Source organism: Schistocerca americana, chromosome 2 (assembly GCF_021461395.2).
Source record: "Schistocerca americana isolate TAMUIC-IGC-003095 chromosome 2, iqSchAmer2.1, whole genome shotgun sequence".
NCBI lineage: Eukaryota > Metazoa > Arthropoda > Insecta > Orthoptera > Acrididae > Schistocerca > Schistocerca americana.
This window is the reverse complement of record NC_060120.1, coordinates 736,264,157-736,279,431: the sequence shown is the minus strand read 5'-3', so window position 1 is coordinate 736,279,431 and position 15,275 is coordinate 736,264,157. Positions and strand designations below refer to the sequence as shown.

The following is a 15,275-nucleotide window of genomic DNA, read 5'->3' as shown; positions in this document are numbered from 1 at the left end:
AATCCTCAGTCTCTGTGCTGCAGTTGCCAGGTTTGCAATGCTGCTGTTTCTAAGCATATCCCTGTGGTGTTGTCTTAGCTGTTCCATTGCCGTGATGTGAGCAGATCTTTCCACAGGCTGCCGTAGTGCTTTGAGCATGAGCACGCTCAAGACTGGCTCTGAAGCCTCGCGTTGTTGGATACCGTTATCCTAATTAAAAGTTCATCATATAGCTGGATCTCTACAGGTATTGTTAAGGCATTGTCCCAGAACTGTTGACAAGGTGCATTCATAATTCATGATATGTGCTTTAGAGATGTTCTGTGCCAGCTGACTTTGTTGGTAGTTCTTTATTTATGTGACCCTTACGCTCCACACATTTTTCCTGTACCATTCACATAGTCTGGCCTGTGTACATTATCACACACTGGCATGGAATGTGGTAGATTCCTGGTTTCCAGAATTCCAGAATTGTAAGCTGTTCTTAACAGACCCCAACAAGGTTTCTGTCTTGGGTTATAGGTGAAACACACACTTGAAATTATATTTCTGGAGCACTGCTCCATTTCACTGAAATGTTCCTGATCTAATTGATAGACCCCCACAGCAACAGGTTTTTGTTCTTCATCTGCAAGTTGTGTCCTAGACATGCTGGAGCTGATAGTTGCTGTTACAGCTCTTATGGGAAATTGTGCTACAACTCCTCTGCTAAACTATCTTGGTCAGAGATTTTGCAAGCCTTGTGCACTACTGAGCATAGGACACATTTTGGTTATGAAAAAGTGTGACAGCTGGAAGCATGCAAGTGGACAAAGATTTTGGTGGCTAAGAAGTGCAGGGCTGGGATTTTAGCAGCAGATGGGACTGAACTGAATAGAATTTATTGAAGAATTCATTTGCAACAGTGATGTTGGAAGCTACAGTGGAGATTCCATCATGGCTGCAGGACCATAGCTAGGAAGGTGACCTCAGCTGCCACCAGTCACCTAATAATGAACTACAACACCTTCCTATAGTTGAGGTCAGTATAAGAATGAGGGCCCACTTAAAACATTAGTACCCTTCAAATATGACAGACAACACAACAAGATTAGAGGCTTTGTATCAAAGATATTTTGAAAAGGTTTTACTTTTGAAATTCCATAAATCAGGGTGTATATGACCCAGGACAACTGGAAGATCTGGGAAAAATTGGGAGAAAACCGAGAAAAATCTGGGAATTTTTTAGAATCCCAGGAAGTTTTCATTGTTTTACTTTTCAGTTAAATTTTTGTGATTCTGACTGGTAAGAACCAATACTTTAAGAAAGGACACTACTGTATCCCGCTTCTGCAGAATAATACTCCAGTAACAAAACATGAACGAGAGGGGGGAAGGGGGAAAAAAAAAAACAACAACAACAACGAAAATAAAACTTAAGTCGCAAAGGAAATGTGCAATATACAACAACAAAACACAGTGCTCATACAAGCGTCTGCCAACAGCAAAGTGTGTCAAAGGCTTTGGGAAGACTATACAATCCTTTCTAACAACAAATTGCCTCTGATAAGCGTGACGTGACAACTGTTTACATTAGATTCGTTTGAGCAGTTGCGGGCGGGCTCTTGCGCATGCGCAGTTGAGTCACATATGAGTGGTACTAGATTGTGGTAGTACCTTCTCCCACTTCTGGCTAAAGATGTGTGGCTGGGCGCCATTATCTTATATTGCCCCGGTTCGGAAATATTGTAGAACCGGGGCTGATGCACAGAGCAGTCTGAGTTGTAGTGAGGAGGTGAGTAGTCTCCACGTGACCTGTGTTTACGTTTAGTGATTTTGCTGTTTCCTCTTCATTAATTGTTCTTACATTAAATGAAAGCAAAATAGATTTCTGTAGCCAGGAACTATCAAATGTATCAAAATATGTTTGCATAATTACGGAAGGCTAAAATATCTTATTAGTTTCAGGTTTTATTTCCACCTTTCTGACAGTCCAGCATTAGTCGCACTGCAGAACAAGCTATTTTTGTCAGTTTGCTAAAGAGATTTGGCTTTTATTAATCTTTTGCACCGAGACAGTCAATTTATTTGAAACAAACTGTTTAATTTCAAACTGTTGGCCAGTTTCAACTGTTCGCTGCATTTCAAGTACATGTTTTCCATCTTCTAGCTTGTATGGCATTATGCCATAATAAAGAACCAAACATGAGATAACACAGTACTGGCACTTAAGAAAATTTACATCCGGATCTGGATATACGAATGTGCACTTTAAGCCGAATTGTGCATTTTAGTATGGCTCACGAAATTCTGATGCTCTTGAAGTATCCTTGTCTTGTTTCTTTTATGACATAATGCAAGATCTTTTAATGTTTTACCATGTACGAACATGTGGGCTTCTTGCATCATCGTAGCTGCGCAAGCGCAGTGATGCCTGTTATCTGGCACTCTCTGGCAACTGCTGAAACGAACCAATTTCTAACAGGCCACGGGAAAATATTTCGAATGGTGGTTTGAAAAGCGTTACTTTCAAAGTAAATTTCCTTTTATGCAAGATGAACTATGTGCGAGAATGTACGATGAATTTCTTAATCACAGAGGGTTTGACTCTCATTTAGAAATCAAGTCTTTGAGGACGACCGTCCAGAAGAATTTCAAGCGCAGAAGATCAGACATTTACGTTGTTATTAAAAATTTTACTGGCACATTTGTGTTTTGTATCTTACAGTGTAACACGCGCAAAAAAGATCAACATTATATGTGGAAGCTTAGCTTCTCTTGCAGCTTATTAATCTTAGAGATCAATATTATATGTGAAAGCTTTGTTTTTCTTGTGGCAACACTATGTATATTAATTTAAACCATTAACTTTTCTTATTTGTGTGCTCGTGCTACTTAAGAGTGATTTTGCTAATGGCTGACTACATCATGTCATCAGCTGGCGAGATCACGTGACATGAGCTATCACTGGTTTACAAAAGCACATAGCAATCTCAATTTCAGTGCTTCAGATAGTAACGTGTGGTGTTTATTGGAATTCGAATTTATACCTTTGTAACACGAAAATATGCAGCGTACTTGTTGCTGCACATCAAAGATCTTCCCAAAACGTGTTTTTTCCCCCTAGTTTCGTTTTCTAAAGTGCCAGGAAATTCTATGTTGGTGTATAAAACCATAAACATTCGTCGGTGTATAAAACCATAAACATTCAAAGGATTGATAAGTTTTACAGTGCCGAGGAAAAGTATACTGTCTCTTAACACTGAAAAAGTGTATTTTCACCCGGGAGAAAGTGTATTTTCAACTGGGAAATCCGGGAAAAATCCAGGAATTTTTTTTCCTTGTCCATGTATACACCCTGTAAATGCAATATGAAAGTATTTACATAGTCTTTTAAAAAAAAACTCTCTGTAATTGACAGTGTCTCATTTAATTAAAAATGTAGAACTGACTCCAAATTCTGCCGTTCGTTGAAAAGTTAACTTAATCACATAACAATGAAAATGCATTTTAAATTATCAGTGTCAACAGTTTACTTTTCTTTAACAGGTTTCCACCGTAAAATATCCAAAACAAGTAAGTTTCAACTACATTCAATTTATTCTTGTCTGCGAGAACTACCCTAGCATAACAATTTACACTACATTTAACAAACCATAACATTTTACACCGCGAATAAAAACTAATGTAACTCTGATCACTAATCACCATAGGACAACGCAACACAGAACTATGAGTGCACCACCTTAATGGTAGACTATTAAGCACTATGCTTTCTGCATGCAAAAACATCAGCCCACTAGCTATTTCTCATGCAGCAGAACATAAATACTTTACACACCCTAAGATAGATAGATTTTGAAACAGGCCAGCTTAGCAGCACTAGATATGCATTGATACCATTTAAGCTAGATAACTAGGGAGCATTATGCACCACATCTAACTTAGAATTACTTGTACTTTTAATTAACTCTCGCTGGCAGTGAATATCAAAAGGCCACGCCAATGCTGCCTTATCACAAATTACCAAATCATCGGTTCCTTGCGCACATTGAGTGTGGCAAACTGTCAATACATTTTCTTGTATATTTCACCAGGATACAAAAGATTGGAATAAAGCTGAAATAATCCTAATATGTAAGAAAGGTAGTACTAAAGATATAAACTATTGCCCTATTAGCTTCCTGTCTATACTGTACAAGGTTTTTATTGGAATCCTGACTATCAGATTGAGCACTACACTCATCCTGGCCCAACCCATTGAATAAGCTGGGTTACATCCAGTGTTTAGCACAATTGATTGTACCCTTACACTGAGTGAAAGAATTAGTAGAACTGATGAGTAACATCTACCTCTTTGCCTTGCCCTCATAGTTTTTGAAAAGCCAATTGATTCAGTCACCCACCTGTGTTTGAGGCCTTAACAGAACAAACAATAGAGTAGGCCTATACTAAAATATTATACAACATATACAAAACCTCCAGTGTTTGTGAATGTAGTTGATGAAACCAATGAATTTCCCATTGAAAAGGTTGCGAAACAAGGTGACTGTATCTCCAGAACTATTTTTAACAGTCCTTTAAAAAACAATGTCTAAATTGGATTAGAAAACAAAGGGAATCCAAATTCTGCAAAAGAGATTAAATATCCTGAGGTTCAGCACTGATGCTGTTCAATTTGCAAATAGTATAGCAGAACTTCAAATATTGGTTTGTAAACTTGCATTAGCCTGCTCTGAACTTGGCCTAAAAATGCAGTATAATAAAACTAAGCTCATGATGAGTGAATGGACACCAGAGGGAAGTATGCAACTGCAAAGGATCACAGAATATGTCTGTTTGAGTCAGCTGCTAAATATGAAAGAAGATATAAAACTAGAAATATTTCTACATATTAATTTAGGCTGGAAACTGCCCACAGGAAGACAGGAAGAAACCAGTTGATATCAGATATAACAAAGTCAGTGACATAATGGAAAGAATGAATATCTTGAAAAGGCAGTGGGCTGGTCATGTCCCATGAAGAAAAGGTGGCAGGTGGTCAAAACAAGTACTAGACTGGAGCCCACTTTACCAAAAAAGACAGAGACTTAAGAAATAGAGCCAGATTGAATTAGCAATGTAAAGTTCAAGATCAGCAGAAATGGAAGAAGCTGCAAGGATCCTATGTTGAACACAAACTCAGAAGCCACACCACAAAGTGTTCAAACTGGTTGATGATGAAGATGATAATGTGATGACATAAGGCTTGTAATACTTTCACAGGCTCAATCCTCCACTTTTATCTCACGTATGGTACCAGAAAAACAAGTCTAAGCAAGAATTGCAAATATGGTCTTGCTAAATCAACACACGTGTATAAATGTGTAATTATGGGAGTGTAAAATGTCCCCATAGGACACTTACAGCTGTGAGCACATATAGGGAGAGAATTAATAGCACATGGCTTGCTATTAACACCAAGTCAGACAAACAGAATAACAGCAACACCATGTGACACTGCTTCAACAACTGACATGGGCCGCACTTCCATGCAAGTACGTGACATCAGACACACACAACACTGACCTTGTTCCGTAGCTGTTGATGGTCCACATAACACACCATAGGAAGCCCATAGTTAATTTGCAGCATCTGCTGTCTAGTAGCTTCCACAAAATTTCAGTCCTGAGTGCTGCGCAAACAGTAGTACCGTTTTTCAGTATATTTTCCCTAACACTTGCCAAAACAGTGAAGTCAAGGAGTTCACAGTGACAACAATGGACAAAATTCAGATGGCAGAGCACTCACAATTTCGCCAACCAGTGTGTGTGTGTGTGTGTGTGTGTGTGTGTGTGTGTGTGTGTGTCTACAAAAAGCTACCATCAACTGTGGTGATGACGCTGAATAGAAACAATAGCAGACCCAAGGTACAACACAAAACCAATCAACTCAACATAAATGAAACAACAGTCTTCATTCAGTAACCAGGTATCCCATCTTTTGTAATATCCTCCTATCAAAACCGATAATTCAAACAAATCATGTGGAAACCAAGGTGCAAGAACTGGAGCTCTACAATTTGGCCATAGACATCGAGTATTAACACTTTGTCCTATTATGTCCGAGCCACACCTCACTACACTACAGAGAAGTCTCACTTGCACTAAGTCACAGGGCCAATAGACAGCTTCTCACCTCAGCTGTGTGCCACACATCTGCCACAGAGGAAGCCCCCTTTGACAGCCTAGAAGCTAATTGCCAATCAGTACCCCCAAGAGTTGCAGCTACCAAGCAGGCACACGAATTAAAATCACTAAGAATGATGGATATCCAGCACACAAGTACAAATCTGTATGTGTTGGTTCACAGTAACTGCTGAGGAGTTGGTTATTTTCTTATGTCTCAGTCGTGAATATGACATTTAGTGTAGTGAGTTCTGATGTTGCTAACGGTCTTGTAGGTCACGTTGCCCATGCAGTCAGATTTTGAACATATCATCTACATATTAGAAGAAATGTCAGGACTTGCAGACCACTGGCTCTAGCGCTTCTTCTTCAAGTGCCTCCATCAATTTGTGGGCCACCACTGGTAATAGCAGACAGCCTTCAACACTCTGCTAGCTTGATTGTAATAATTCCCATCAAACAGAACGTAGGTAGGACACGAGCACAAATTCAAAAAGTTTTATTAATGATGGCTCAAAGTTTATCTATGAGATTTAAGAGGTATGCTAATGAAGAGGGAAACCACATCAAAGCTCAATTTGATATTTTCATGCCCTAGTCAGTTATTCTGAAGTGTATGAATGTGTGATGGACATATCTGAAAGAACAGACACCATGCATTCATATAATGATGAACAATTAAGCTACCTTCTTCAGTGCAGATGCACAAGTACGTCCAACCTCCTGCGGGAATCTCAGAGTACAGAGTATGGAGGAAATGGACAGGGACTGTGGATAGGTGACGTTCGGTGGGAATGTGTGTCGGCTGTGAAGTGTGCCGAGATAGTCTGTGGAGTTGCAGTAACACTGTGTCCCAGATGGCACAGTGGTTAATACGCCTACCTAGTAAGCAGGAAATCCTAGGTTTGAATCCCGGTCTGGCACACATTTTCACTCATCACCACTGATTCTAATTAATATCCCAATGCAGCTGACATCAGTAATGCTTTCCCATTCCTTTCCTTGCCCCCCCCCCTCCACCTTCAATTTACATATAATATTCTGAAGTAGCTGGATGAATTGCACTGAATTCCATATTTGGTACTAGCATTTGCTTTAATGGTGCTGAATATTGCTGTCAGGTATTTTTCTACTTCATATGTTTGTTGTGCCAGTGTGACTTACAATAGCACAGAGTGAGGTCCCTTCTTTATGGATTTTAGGTAGTCTGTTAAATGTACATCTACATACATACTGCCAGTGCACCATAATATTCTGCAAGCTGCTGTATGGTGCATTGCGGAGGGTACCTTGTGTCACTACTAATCAACTTCATATGCCGGTTCTCTAAATTTTTTTCATTAGTGTTTTGTGAAATTCCTCCAGGAGTTCCCATTTGAGATCATGAACTATCTCCATGATACTCAATTATTGAGGAGACCTATCAGTAACAGATCTAGCACCCCGTCTCTGATTTGCTTCAATGTCTTCCTTTAACCTGATCTGGTTGGAATCCCATACACTTGAGCAATGCTCAAGAATGGTGCACCAGTGTTCTATACATAATATCCTTTACAGATAAACCGCACTATCCTAAAACTCTCCCAGTAAACCAAAGTTGACCCTTCGCCCCCTCCTAGTACTGTATTTATATCCTAATTCCATTTAATATCGCTCTGCAACATCACTCCCAGACATTTAATTGATGTGACCATGACAAGAAGCACCCTGGTAATACTGTATTCAGGTATTATGGCATTGTTGATCCTGGTCATCTGCATTAATTTACATTTTTCTACATTTACAGCAAGCTGCCATTCATCACACACATGTCTAGGAGGCACAACTGCTTGTGGACCAAGTCTTTTTACCATCTTATCTCGGAAAGTCTTGTGCAGAAGGTTGTTGGTCTTCTTCTTCAATTTGCATCTACTGTAGGTGTTGCACTCTAATAGGCCATACATTTTCTGCTTATACAGGGTGTTACAAAAAGGTACAGCCAAACTTTCAGGAAACATTCCTCACACACTAAGAAAGAAAATATGTTATGTGGACATGTGTCCGGAAATGCTTACTTTCCATGTTAGAGCTCATTTTATTACTTCTCTTCAAATCACAATATTCATGGAATGGAAGCACACAGCAACAGAACGTACCAGCGTGACTTCAAACACTTTGTTACAGGAAATGTTCAAAATGTCCTCCGTTAGCGAGGATACATGCACCCACCCTGCGTCGCATGGAATCCCTCATGCGCTGATGCAGCCCTGGAGAATGGCGTATTGTATCACAGCCATCCACAATATGAGCACGAAGAGTCTCTACATTTGGCACTGGGGTTGCGTAGACAAGAGCTTTCAAATGCCCCCATAAATGAAAGTCAAGAGGGTTGAGGTCAAGAGAGCATGGATGCCATGGAATTGGTCCGCCTCTACCAATCCGTCGGTCACCGAATCTGTTGTTGAGAAGCGTACGAACACTTCAACTGAAATGTGCAGGAGCTCCATCGTGCATGAACCACATGTTGTGTCGTACTTGTAAAGGCACATGTTCTAGCAGCACAGGTAGAGTATCCCATATGAAATCATGATAATGTGCTCCATTGAGTGTAGGTGGACGAAACTAAAATGAGCTCTAACATGGAAATTAAGCGTTTCCGGACTCATGTCCCCTTAACATCTTTTCTTTATTTGTGCGTGAGGAATGTTTCCTGAAAGTTTGGCCATACCTTTTTGTAACACCCTGTATACTTGAAGCAGTAGCGGGAGTGTAGGATTTCCTTTATCTGCTGGGAGGATTTATGTCTTTCAGAATCTTGTTGAAGGCATTTAAGAATTTTTCTTTCTTCTCTAGAGAACATTGCCTTCGGGGGAATGGTCCTTACAAGTGTACACATGTTTCTTGCTGTATTTCCTTCACTGCATCTGATTGGAGGGCAAGAGCAACTTGTTCCAGCACTAATAAAACTTGCCTTTTGTTGTGTTGCCAGATTCACTGCAAAATTTAGTCCCTTTCCTAATACAGTTAATTTAACAGTGTCAATTTTTTTCTCTCCCTACAGTTGATAACAGTTATCAATGTTCTTTACATGTTGGTTTAGTCACAAGACATTCTTATTTTGTGGCTATCTGCATGTTGCCAGTTGCCGTGGTATGTTAGCTTGAGATCAACAGACTGGATCTATAGTCTTCCACATGTGAAGAGAGAATTGTTGATTACATCTGCAGGTGAAACAGGCCAACACATTCTGGGATTGCATCCTGAAATAATCTGAAGAGACCCAGCTATGCAATAAACTTATAAATGACAGTGGTTTCCAACTAAGTAAGGCTTGGCATCCAGTCTTGACTGTGGTCAAAGCGCAATGGCACTCTGTGGAAAGATTCATTTGGGCACAGCAATTGAACAGCTAAGACCACACTACATAGACACATATCCTATTCATCAGCAATGTTCTAACCCTGGTGGTGGCAGCATAGAGACTGATGAACACAACTCATGTCCCGACTGCACCTTTTCCCTGCCATCTCACCAACAGAGCCACTGCCTGGCAGTACTACTACCCTGTGACTGACAGCAAGAGGGTGGGGATACAATGGCCCAATGGAAAATAGTTATCAAGATGTCCCAAGGATGATAACAGGTCTACTTGCTAAAGTATCACACCAACTGGATGATGACTGCAGGCTGAATATAAGAGAAGGATTCAGAATTATTATGATTGGGGAAAATTTAAAATCAAACATATTTATATTATCATTCATTTTAATATACTGCTTTTCACTACATATGTTTTGCATTTTTCAATTCTGTTTTCTTTTTCTCTCTGGAGATGTGAAATCAACTTAAATGGTTACTTTCTTAAAGATTGAAACAGCATTATAGACCATGACTGAAACCTATAGCTTGTTTTTTCATGTGCCACTTGCACAAGTCTCGAAGGCTGACACATAGTTGCAGTCTACAAGTACAAATTCCCCCACCTTTTTGATTTCCACACAGGCTCTTAGGACTATGGCGCCTTAAACAGAAGGGCCCAGCCACAGCTCAAACTTGATTCCGGAATGATTTTGTTAATAATTACTTCTCAGTTGCTGTAGCCATCTGATATTGAATATAAGGTAGTTGGAGATAATTTTGTGGTGAAATCTGTAGACAGTGTGAAAATTGCTGGTATGACTTAGACACAATTTAAATATCTCAACAATAGATGTTTAGATTTAATTCACAACACCAAACACTTAGCTTACTCTGCCAGTGTGTTGAAAACCATAGTGATAGACAAGTAAAAGGTGTAAAATTACAAAAACATCACACATTCATAAATATTATGTCACGTTTAGTTCATTAAGGCAATATTATGTGTAACCAAAAGTACATGTACCCTGCCCCCACGTCACAGAGGTGTTTACTGCAGAAATGATAAGAATAGGCAAAAATTATATGAGCTTGATTTCTATTTACTATGAAGCACATACTGAGGAATGTTTTCCATTTCTGTTTATCAAATGTGATTTACTAATAGTGTACTAATAAATGCCTTCCTCTCCATTATACCAGAATATCTGAGAAGATTAGCTGACAGTAATAAATGACTTACAGATCTATAACATCCTTTTGGAAACATTGTGATTCACAGCACTCTCCTTTGTTGTTTCAGAAGGTGCTGTCATAGGACCAACATATGTGAGGACCGAGCAGGAGGAGGAGAAGGAGGAGGATGATTCGATAAGGAAGTCTCATATCCGTCCCTGGGACGAAGGAAAAGAGGGTATTGCTTCTAAATATCATAACGGATTTGGTAAGTAATTAATGTCTTTATTATGAGTAAGGGATTTTGGATATTTTAAGTTAGGTAAGGTGACTGAAATATGCGTAGTTTGAGGGCCAGTGTACTTATTGCATATATTGCATAATACAGGCACTTTATCTGTGGCTGTGCATTTTTACTGACAATTCAGTATTGGTCATACCAGTATAAAATACTGTACCAGACCTACAGGTCTGTTGGTAATTCATGATCATCTCAAACTGCTCACTCTTCCTGTGGTTACATAAGATTTTCCAGTGCTATAGCTGAAGAATTTGTGTCATCAGGGCACATACAGTAAATTTTACAAATGGACTGCTTGTGTAGGTAAGAATCATAGGGTAAGGAGGGAGACATAGTTAGGATATCATGTGACTGTGCCATATGTTTAATACAGAGCTTGAAAGCCTGGTCAAAGATTATTCTGAGAGACATGTAAATTATCCTTGGTATTATTGACCTCATTTGAGGGCTTGACTCGAGAAAGCCATATCTTTGTAATATCATCTGATGAAAATACTAACATTAGAAACATTAGCTTATCAATCTTGAATTCCTCTAGAAACATAAGTAGCCAGCACTTACTGCAGAAAAAAAACTCTGAAATTTGTATTGAACTGCAGACTCACATGAGAACTGAGAATACACTAAGCTCCCTGTTGCTTTCTGCATTTATATAGAAAACAATGTGACACTTTTAACAATGTACTGGAAATTGCTGTACAGTTTGCTTTTCTGTCTGGACATCTCTAAATACCTGGTCTTGATCAGGGCCACAGTATATACCAGAGACAATATTTTTTGACAGTCATAGAAATGGGGATTATGAAAATATTTTTCCAAACTTGTACTGTTCTCTGTTTCTTGATCTCACTTTTCAGATATCACATCATTTCATAATATGTTCCGCAAGAAGGAGCATCCAGTATCTTATTATGCTTTCTTTACATGTTAATGTATGATTCAGAATAAGGCAGTCCTACTTTTTTACAGTTGACTTACGAAGTCTATGGGCGTCTTCCTTGATTGTACAAATCGACCAATGAAAAAGAATTGTGACTCCCAAAACCTTTCAGTTAAACAATCATTCATGCTGATATCACAGATGTTTCTGGATTCTGTGTGTGCATCAGATTTAATTGTAAATTTCTGTTCAATAGTAAGATAATGGCAGTTCAATGTAATTGCAGAAATGCAGTGGAAAACTTCCCCACCCTTCCCTTCCAAGTTTTGTTGTTGTTCTTGTGAACCACATTTCACCACATGTTTAAACACATCTGACAATTTGCATTTGTAGTAAGTTGTTTCCTAGAAAGAAAATGTTGTTTGTGGTAAAATTGTAGTAAGCATTATTTCCTTCATGCTGCTTTTCTAATTGTATTATTACTATTACAGTGCGATCTGCAGAAAAGAAAGTTATGTCACAAGAAAAGTGGATAGAAAAGAAGAGGGAGGAACGACAGCAGGAATTTTCTCCACTACAAGAGCCAGACAAGCCAGGTGTTAATCTTGTTGAGGAATCACTTCCAGCTGCATCAAAAAATACTCTGTTCTTCTCCTCGAGGAAAAAAGTGTTCTCAAATCCAACTCCTTCTCATAACAAGTTAATCAACAAATTTCAGAACAGTGATGCTGCTGAAGTAGGTTCTCATGCTGTTTCGTATGCTCCCCCCATAAGTGAAACTGGACATCATCCTACATTAAATACAGATCCATATGCTGGTATGTCTCCGGCTGAAATTTCGGAAGCAGTGGAAGCAGGTCTGAAGTACCTCAGGCAGAAAGCAGAGGAGAAACAAACAAAGCCAGAGAAGGGTCTTATGAGCATTGTTTAAATATGAAAGCTGTCTTGGCTGGTAATAACTGACTACATTTCTCATTGATAAAAACATTCTTGATAAGTTATTGCCTGGTACAAGTCATATTTTCCTAGAAAATGGCACCATTGTCCAAACAGATATTCAGATCCCATCATTGATGTTAAGTATTGTGTCGTTAGATGTTTTTAGGTACAGAAGTAGATGGAAGCTGTGAGCCTTAGATTCTTGCTGTGTGACAAATGGTTGAACATTTGCATGGAATTTTCCAAGGAGTCTCTATGATGACTTCCATGTGTGCCCAAGTGCTATCAGGAAACAGGATGATTCCACTTCTCATTATTTCCTTCCTTTTATTTTGTAAGGCCCATCAAAGGCATTGCCAAATTTGACAGCAAACTTTAGTTTATACACTGCCTTGCCTGTCAGGAAACAAAAGATTGTATGCTTGTCTTCGTTGAAATTGACTTTTTGGGTTTATTAGCATTCATGGAAAGCATGTATTTCTACCATTGCATTGTTTGTTGCCTAATTTGAAACCTTTATGTTATTCCTTAACACAACTTGACCAAGAAATGTATTCATTTTACTTAATACTGTTAGAAGAAGTCAAGTGAGGGGCCCATTTATTGCTCATTCTCTTTATCAAATAAAATTCCAGTTGCCTGGTGCAAACTCAGTTTCTTCTTTTCTCATGGTAGTGTCAGAGGTGCATGAATAAATGTCTGACATCAAAAAGGAATACACACAATTCACGCAGTGTGAGTTGTTGATTTGTATACTCAGCTTCCTTTATTCTTTACAAAAGCTCCTTTGAGACCACAGACATTTTACTTTTCCCATGGTTATCATCCATATTTCCTTTGACTCTCATGAACTGTCAGCACAAATTCAAAACAGTATGTCAGTACATAATATTTCTGTGAACATATATAATTGAAGACATGTACAGAAAAATGTAAAAGCTTAGAGATAAGTGTTGCCATCCATTGTTGGGTATGGGAACTATCAAAATTGACATTGGTCTCTCTCCTAAGTGATATCGAGGGTTGAGACCAATGTCAGTTTTGATAGTTCTCATACCTAGCAACAGATGGCAGCACTTATCTCTAAGTGTTTACATTTGAGGATTAGAATATTTTTCTGTGCATGTTTTCAGTTTATCTATGAAGATTCACACAAGACTTATCACTTTATGCAAAGAAATCAGTTGACACTTCACATGTTCAGCCTTAAGTGTTACCATTGAGGAATTCTTTTGGGCCAGTAAACTATGTATCTGTACTTTACAACAACCTTCACACACTTTGCTTTACAACAACCTTCACACACTGATATTCTGAAAGTCAGATGAGATGTAGTGGTGCTGTGGCCAAATGACAGACACAGCTGTCTGTATCTAATGTAGATTTGTACATTGTTAATAAAAGAAAAAAACTAATTTTATTTCTTACAGAAAATTGAATGTAAAAAAAAAATAAAAAAAATAAAAAGCTGAAAATGGTGATTTTCCTTAAGTTCCTCCAGTGGTTCCTTGAACAGCACACGTGTGTGTGTGTGTGTGTGTGTGTGTGAGAGAGAGAGAGAGAGAGAGAGAGAGAGAGAGCGCGTGCATGCCAGTTCTCAGCCTTAAGTGCCATTGAATGTTATATTCATCAAGTGTAATAACTGGCAAATGAGCAGCACAATAGTAACCAGAGATATTTGATTTATTTTTTTGTTACAATTATAATTGTCCCAACCTCGGTAGAGTCTGTAAACTCCATAAATTGAAGTGGTAGTGAGGTTATAAACGGAAACTTTACATATAGTAAAATGCAAAAGTCATATTTATTATTGAATAAATTTAAAAAAATCAAGCATGAGAAACATATAAATGTGATATAAATATGAACCGCGGACCATGTCGTCGGTGGGGAGGCTTGTATGCCTCAGCGATACAGGTAGCCATACCGTAGGGGCAACCGCAATGGAGGGGTACATGTTGAGAGGCCAGACAAATGTGTGGTTCCTGAAGAGGGGCAGCAGCCTTTTCAGCAGTTGCAGGGGCAACAGTCTGGATGATGGACTCATCTGGCCTTGTAACACTAACCAAAATGGCCTTGCTGTGCTGATACTGCGAACGGCTGAAAGCAAGGGGAAACTACAGCCATAATTTTTCCCGAGGGCATGCAGCTTTACTGTATGGTACTCTTGGGTAAAATATTCCGGAAGTAAAATACTCCCCCACTCGGATCTCCGGGTGGGGACTACTCAGGATGATGATCAAGAGAAAGAAAACTGGCATTCTATGGATCGGAGTGTGGAATGTCAGATCACTTAACAAGCAAGTACGTTAGAACATTTAAAAAGGTAAATGGATAGGTTAAAGTTAGATATAGTGGGAATTAGTGAAGTTCGGTGGCAGGAGGAACAAGACATCTGGTCAGGTGAATACAGGGTTATAAATACAAAATCAAATAGGGGAATGCAGGAGCACGTCAAATAATGAATAAAAAAATAGGAGTGCGGGTAAGCTACTACAAACAGCATAGTGAATGCATT

The 15,275-nt window shown here is 38.9% G+C and overlaps 1 protein-coding gene across 1 annotated transcript in view; it reads left to right on the top strand.

Moving 5' to 3' along the window:
- Nucleotides 1-14,232, top strand: part of LOC124593674 (coiled-coil domain-containing protein 174) — a 61,969-nt gene extending 47,737 nt beyond the window's left edge. The window contains exons 7-8 of the mRNA XM_047131967.1: nt 10,765-10,905; nt 12,310-14,232. Of these exons, the coding sequence (XP_046987923.1) occupies nt 10,765-10,905; nt 12,310-12,749 (581 nt within the window). The 3' untranslated portion in view covers nt 12,750-14,232. The remainder of the gene's footprint in view (nt 1-10,764; nt 10,906-12,309) is intronic.
- The last annotated feature ends 1,043 nt before the right edge of the window (nt 14,233-15,275 follow it).